We start from the raw sequence: 7448 nt of genomic DNA on the forward strand, positions 1-7448 counted from the left end.
GGAATGGACTGCCCAGGGAGGTGGTGGAGTCACCATCCCTGGAGGTGTTTAACGAAAGACTGGACATGGCACTTTGTGTCATAGTCTAGTTGACAAGGTGGTGTTGGGTCATAGGGTGGATTTGATGACTTCAAAGATCTTTTCCAACCTAGTGATCAGAATGTACACGCACACTTGTTTAATTATTTCAAAAAAAATCTTCATGTGGAAGGTCCAAAAATCTCTCAGTGGAATAAATCTGAACTAGATTAGGTTAGTTAGTAAACAGGCAAGTCGGTTCCTGGCTTTCAAGTTCAAATAGTACAAGAGTACTCACTCATTGTACATAGTAAATAGTACATTGTAAATAGTACAATAGTACAAGAATATTCACTCATACTGCATGAGGAAAATTATTATTTATTATTATTAAAATTATGCATCTGTTTAAATATGTACCTAATATTAGGCTAAGGCCAAAGCCATACATTAAAACTTCTACAGTGGAAGAGTTGGCTCATTTAAGGAAAGATGGTTATTTTTGAGACTCTGTTCCACCTAATAAAGCAAATTTGTACTGCACTTCATTTTGAATGATGCAACACTGCAAAGTGCAGTATTTATTATCATTTAAACCATAAGCTGTACAGTTTTGCAAAAGAAGAAGCATGCCTCCTAATTTTGGCCAAAATGGTGTCTGTTTTAGGTATCATGTACATTGGTGGCTGCAGATGGCTGACGTTTACTTCAAGCTACCTGTGTAGCTGAACTGTAGAGCTAAATTTAGCCCCAGTTGGATAAACTGCCAAGAGAACCTGCAGATGTACTTGTGCTGGTTAATCCAAGCCAAAATCCTTATTGTTGAAACTACAATACTCGATGGAGAAGGTGATGTTTAATAATTAAATTGCCTTCACTACCAGGACACTGATGAAAAAAGTATAGTATTACCATAGAAACTGAAGAGAAAGACAAGACAAGATTTCAGGGAGTTTCCCAGCAGATTTCCCTCGTCGCGTCCCCATTGGCCGTTGTGGCAACGTCACCGCCACGGCGTCTGTGTTCATTGGGTGGAGAGCTCCAGTCCTCCCCTGTCCCACCCCTAGATCCCTCTGCGGCACCCCAGCCTCGGGGCCAGATTCGTCCAAGTGAGGCTGGGAGCAGCCACGGCTTCTCCATTGCGGCTCCTGCAACCAATAAAGCACCCAGTCGCGACATGGACGGGTTTGAACAATTCCCTGCCTCTTTGTTTCCTTCCCTCGCCCCAACAACAAAGCGCGGCCAGCCCACCCCGGGGCGCAGCCACAGAAGTGCCTGGAAGTAACGAGGAGCCGAGGCGCCAAGCCGTGTTCTTGGGAGCTGGTCGGGGCGGGAAAAGTGACGCGCTGCCAGACTCTTCCACATCTCCAAGTTATTCACATAGCCGCTCACAGAACTGGAAACATTGATGGAAGGGGTTAAGAACCTGTCCACTCTTTCGGTGTAATGGATCAACCTGGACACATTTTAAGAAGTCATGAAATTACAAAATTTGTTGTTTTCAGATTTGTTGTTATCTTGCAAGAAAACACACTGGAGAGAAGTGCCCATGAGAGCTCTCACTGTGGCAGTCAGACTGCAGCCTGGACATCCCTTCAACCAAGAACCCTCTCCCTAAGCCCTCTTCATGTTCACTATTGATTCAATATGACATACCACCAGATCCATGTTCTTTGAGTAAGACAGTGAAACACTTGTAGGGTCTCTATTCCTGCAAATCTTAAGACCAGGGATATTTTCACCTTCCCGGTTTTTACTAAATTACTGTGACAAAATACAAGCGACATAAAACTTTTCATGCAAAGCTATGTCTCACATTAAAGAAAAAGGCCATGCTGGCACAGGCATTGTCAGATAAATTCACGCTCCAGCTGGCACAGAAAGGAAAATTAAAAGGGACAAGTAGAAAAACCCTTGTCTCACTGCCTTGGCAGCACACTCAGACACTAGAAGCATTGCGTTGCTCCTGTGGTATTGTTGTCATCTCCTGTCCAGGGGACACCCCAGGAGTCATCCATCACCATCATCTAAGTCCTTCAAGGATGCAGCACACATATATATGGCTCTCAGCTACGTGACAGTGACAGTGACATGTGGAAAGTTGTGGAAAGTTATGAAAAGTTTGGCCAAGGAAACCTGTCTCATCATCTCTGGAAACTGGAAGGAGGATGTATAATCGCACATGTGTTATTTCTTTGTCCTAAAAACACACATTTACATTTCAGTTACTGTTTAAAAGAAACCAAAGTCCTGCCAATAAATACTTAAACTGCCCTTTCCAAAAATATTCACAGACAGCTCCAAGAAGTATTCAGTCTTCAACAAAGAATTAGGTTAGTATTTAGCACTCAAATATAATAGGTATTGTTTCATAAGACTACACTTCTGTTTGTGCCGTTCTACTCAAACCAAGATACTAAATCCTATTCAATGTAACAGAAGCTTTATTCAATACTGAAAAAACTAGGTCTCTGCTAGACTGTCCATGCCCAATGCAATAGTGCTATACCACATTTTAATGAGATCAATTTAAATTGCTTGATTATGCTAAATATGTGTACATTTCATGATAAAATCTTATATTGTAAGTCTTCCCACCCACTGACTCATGCTCCTTCTCACTGATGACAACTGTATTATTTCAGCTTAAAAGCAGAAAAAAATTTGACTTATTGTGGAGTTTTTATTTCTCTCCACCATCTCCCTTAAGATATGTAATAGATCTTTTTGTGTGCAGATTTGCTAAAATATTCAACAGTCTTGATCCAAATGAGGCAGTAGCATCTGCTTGCTCTCTATTCCAATAAAATTTTACATATATTTTAAAAGAAGTTTTATGTTGATTTACTTTTAGGTAATTTAATCTCATTTTAATGATTATGATATCCTTTTTTTTAATCTTTGGGCATGTAAGGCTGCAATGAAAAACAATGAAAATCCAGGCACTGCTGTATATCTGTGCTGCTGTGTTCTGGTTACAGATAAAATGGCATAGGGCTTTTAATGCTGTTTATTCCATACTACACACATCATCGCTGTGGTCCCAGCAGGAAAAGACAAGGAGCAGGAGGGGAAGTGCACCATCTTGCCTGGCTCTCTCCAGAGAGAAGGTATTGGGATATGGCAGGTGGACCCAGCCCCTCTTCACCACTGTCAGTCCCTTTCCCATTCCTCCAAGCAGTGGCTTTAATCTGTGGTGCTGAAGGACAGCAATGCCGATCCAGGACAACGGTTCCAGGGAATATTTGAAAAGAGAGAGAGAAGAGGCAGCACAGAGCCAAGCTCAGCTGAGCCATTCAGAGCTGAAGCCCCAGCAGAGCCAAGTGAGTGGTGGCAGGGCCAGAGAAAGCTGTGCAGAACAGAACTATTGGAGCAGTCCGAGGTGGCGACATGGTGCAAGATTCAGAGCGGTTTGCCTGCCCTACTGAGACTGGGCTGGGGGATGCAAACATTAAGCTACTGGAGCTCTCATGGTCATATTGCCTTTGTCTGAGTGCATACCAGGCACTGTCTTTGGGAAGCACTTTTTCTTTTGTTGCCAGTAATAAATGCCATTTTGTGGGTGGGACACCCTCTTTTTATATACTTTTCTCACTCCTGATATTCCTGTGGTTATTGTGATTTTAGTAAATTGTTATTTTAACTTATAATCTCTTATTGTCTCTCCATTGTCAGAAGGCGTAGGGGGGGAGGGAACAGCTTGCTTGGAGGTTGGTTCCCTGCAGTTGTTAAAACCAGCACATGCTGAAAGTAAAACCTGGATTTGAAAAATGCAAGTTATTCCAAACTCATGCTACCAGACACGTAATCCCAAATCCTCAGAAGGGTGTAAAGGCCACGACTGAGGGACTTTACTGCCCTGGGATAGCCTGTAAGCATGCAAGACTTGACTCCTGCGGTACACTGAAATGGAAACTCCAGCTGCTCACAGTGGAAGGCCTTGCTCTGTTAACAGATCACTGAAGAGTACCAGGCATACTTGAAGACAATCAACAATGCTTTACAGTTGGAGTCTTACTTCTCCAAATGTCCTATAACTCAGTGGAGCTGGTGAATTAAACTAGATTTAATAACCCAAGTAAGATTATACTTTAGAGTTGAGAAAAGAAGTGAATGCGCTTATTATGAAATAGCAGGAAAACTACTCTGTTTCAGATCATCCCTCTGAAACAAACACAATCAGCAGCTCTACAAACTTCATCACCACACAAGCAAGCTTTTTTATTACCAAAACCAGCATATCTGGTATCCAAGCACAGCCCAAATTAATACTAGAAAACACTTGGAGGAATTGGTCATAATCCTTCTAATTAAAAACAAGTGTTAGAAAGCCTAAATTGATTTTATTTAGCACTATTCTTTCCAAATGCTATGACTGTACCTTGTTCTAAACAAGAGTAATGCCCTCACAACTAAAAAGCATTTGACATGTTTTGTAAACAAACATTTACAATTCTTTACTAAACACAACAGTACAACAAGAAGAAAGAACTTCAGCAGAACTGAAGAAAGTCACACATTTTCATATTGTTAGATACAGCAGTCTTTAAAGCAGAATAATGTCCTGTTGTCTCAAACAATAGTACTTAAATACTTAAAATGTGCAATACATTCTTGTGAGCCAGTGGTTTGAGGAGGAAGGGATTCACTACTGCAGGGAAATGCCTACTTTATAGACACCTGTCACAATAATCCCACCTCAATAAGCAATGATCTAAACCCTCTACAAGCGTTATACAAGAGATAACCACAGCAGTTTTCAGTCAGGCCAGTGATTATAACCAAAGCAGCCCCATGACATAAAGTTAAGTCTAGGCTGCATACTTTGAAGATGAACTCCTTTGAATTCTGCAGAGGGACATTAAAGTCACTGACCTTCAAGGTACACTTGCAAATTGCTGCAGAAGTACTGTCATTCGTCATTAGCATAGGTACTGCTCTGGCAGCAGTCAAATGCATTTATACAGCCTATTTTTGACAACACATGTCTTTTACTTCAGCTACTCATTTCTCCCTGATTATGACCTAAGACAATTTATAATAATATGCATTAGTCAGTTATTCCTGAGAAAGGTGGATGACTGCTTAGAATTACACAAGATCCAAAAATACTCATATGTTTTGCACTTTTCTCACAGTAAATTTATTCCAAGATTCAGCAGTCCCTATCAACAGTAGCTTCACCACGCAATTTAAAAACTGATAGTTTAACTGGAAGAGTTATGGCTTTGTTTACTGCCTTCTCTCAACAACCAGAACGAGTCTCGTAGCCTGAACTGACAGCTGCCTGAGACAGTACCCAGCCAAATAACACAATCTATTAAATGTGTACTAGTGGTCGTCGTTTGTGTGTCTTGCAGAAATCAAAATACATAATTCAAATTTCGATAACCAAACAAGGAAAAAAGCCGAGGTCACCTGAGGAAAAGTCGTGCTGCACCTGTTAAGGAGCAGACACCAGCAGAGACTGCTCTCACAGACCTGCGAGGCGTGAGAACGAGGGAAGCCTGACTCCAGCCTCCGAGACACCTTTCCTCTGCATGGTTTATGCAATGAAGGTCTGAGGGAGGTCGCTCCTGCAGCGGAGCAGGAGCACGGCTGGCAGCGGTGCTCCCACGGCTCGGGCCCACGACACCCACCGCCTGTCACGGCGGGCTGGGGGACTGCAGGGCACCGAGGCGGGATGTGGGCGGGAGCCGAGCCGTTTCCCTCCCTTAGGCGAAGGGCACTCCTCAACAGCGAGAGAGCGGGAGGAGGGCTGGGATTCAGCTGTGGCTGTCTTTCGCCTCACATCAGCTCCCTTCCCCAGCGGTCGCCCTCCCACCGCTCCTTACCTCAGCTCCCTTCCCACCTCCTCTCCGTTCCCCAGGGATTACCACCCCTTCCGCCCAACCTCCCCACCCGGCCCTGTACGCAGGGCACTCACTGCGCTGCTGTCGCCGTCCTCCGTCCGCTGGTCCTGGATCCTGCCGGCAGTGGGCGAGCCCTGCAGCAGCTGCTCCAGGCAGGCGGTACTGGGCAGCGAGGAGCTCTTCTGGTGGGACAGATGCGCCCCGGGCCGGCGCCCCTCCCTGCCACCCGCCGTGCCCTCACAGCCGGCGGCGGTCTCCGGGCGGCGGCCGGGCGGCGGACCCTTGCCTTGGGGAAGCAGGTGCTCCCGCAGGCGGCGCAGGGCGGAGCCGGACTCGGCGGCCGGCTCCAGCGTCTTGGCGGCCGAGCAGCATAGGTTGGGCTGGGAGGACGAAAAGACACGGTCTAGCACTTGCCGCCGCCGCTTGAAGCCGCTCCACTTGCCACTGGGCTGGAGTTCCCCCTTGCTGCCAGCCGCCGGCGGCGGGGCGAGAGGCTCCGCAGTGCGGCGCTCGGCTGCTGCCCGCCCGCCGCCGCTCCGGCCCTTGCCCCCCAGCTGCAGGTTCTTCCACAGCCGGGCCTGGAAGGAAACCGCCGGCTCTGGTTCGCTAGGCTTCTCCCCCGTTATCACTCGGGGCTCCTTGCCCGGCTCCATCCTTCTCGTCCTGCGACGGGGGCGGCGGTGGCGGGAGCAGCAGCAGAGCCCGCCGGAGCCTGCCGCCCTTTCTCCGGTGCGGTGCGGACCGAAACGGAGCGGCGCCCGCTGCCGGAACGAGCGCAGGGCTCCACCGCACCGCCCCCCGCTCAGCGTGGCGCGCCCGAGGGAGGATGGTGTTGCAGCCGTGATGTTGAAGATAAAGGAAAAACGAAACTGCCACCCTGGCCCATCTGGGCAGAAAGTTTGCCACCCTAAGCCCACCACCACTCTGGGTGGTCCTTCGGTAGCGGCGGGCGGCGCGAAGCCTGGCAAAGAAAGTTATCGGCGCGGTGCAGGGGAAGCAGCGGCTCGCATACAGATAGTGCGGCAATACACATGAGGATTTGGCAGGAGGGGCTTGCCCTGCCCTCCTGTTTCCTGCGATGGAGACGGCTTCCCCGTACGGGATGATGGGAGGCCGCGGGTGGCGGAGTGCCAGCGCCCGGGTGCTGCGCTCCCCATGGAGCCGGAAAACACACAGATCCTGGATGAAGGTGGGAATCTGAGGCGGCTCTCTGTCCAGCAGGCATCATCCCCGACCCGCAGTACCTTTGTGGAGGGAAGGTTTAGTGGGATTTCCTCATGTACGTACAGAACGCGCTGCGGGAAATACGGGCCTCGTCACCGGCTGTGTCCTTCGGCAGCGGTGTGTACCGAGTGCAGAGCCCGCCCCGGCAGGACCCGCCAGGTATCGGGGAAAAAACTTCAGCTCGTCTGCCGCTCTCGTCTTTTTTAAATTAAAGAAAAAGTTTTCTTTTCATAGCATGCTGTACTAGTAGCCCCATCACTACATTTTTGATGTTTCTTTTTTAATTAAAACCATACCAGCAGTGTGATTTCACAACTAATCTTTTATGTTCCATGAAAGAAACAAGCAAAAGAA

At 47.4% G+C, this 7448-nt stretch overlaps 1 protein-coding gene across 1 annotated transcript in view; it reads right to left on the reverse strand.

Moving 5' to 3' along the window:
- The window catches only part of MCTP1 (multiple C2 and transmembrane domain containing 1), a 211872-nt gene extending 204627 nt beyond the window's left edge, over positions 1-7245 (reverse strand). The window contains exon 1 of the mRNA XM_053968728.1: positions 5945-7245. Coding sequence (XP_053824703.1) covers positions 5945-6523 — 579 coding nt within the window. The 5' untranslated portion in view covers positions 6524-7245. The remainder of the gene's footprint in view (positions 1-5944) is intronic.
- Between the last annotated feature and the right edge of the window lie 203 nt (positions 7246-7448).

Source organism: Vidua chalybeata, chromosome Z (assembly GCF_026979565.1).
Source record: "Vidua chalybeata isolate OUT-0048 chromosome Z, bVidCha1 merged haplotype, whole genome shotgun sequence".
Lineage (NCBI taxonomy): Eukaryota > Metazoa > Chordata > Aves > Passeriformes > Viduidae > Vidua > Vidua chalybeata.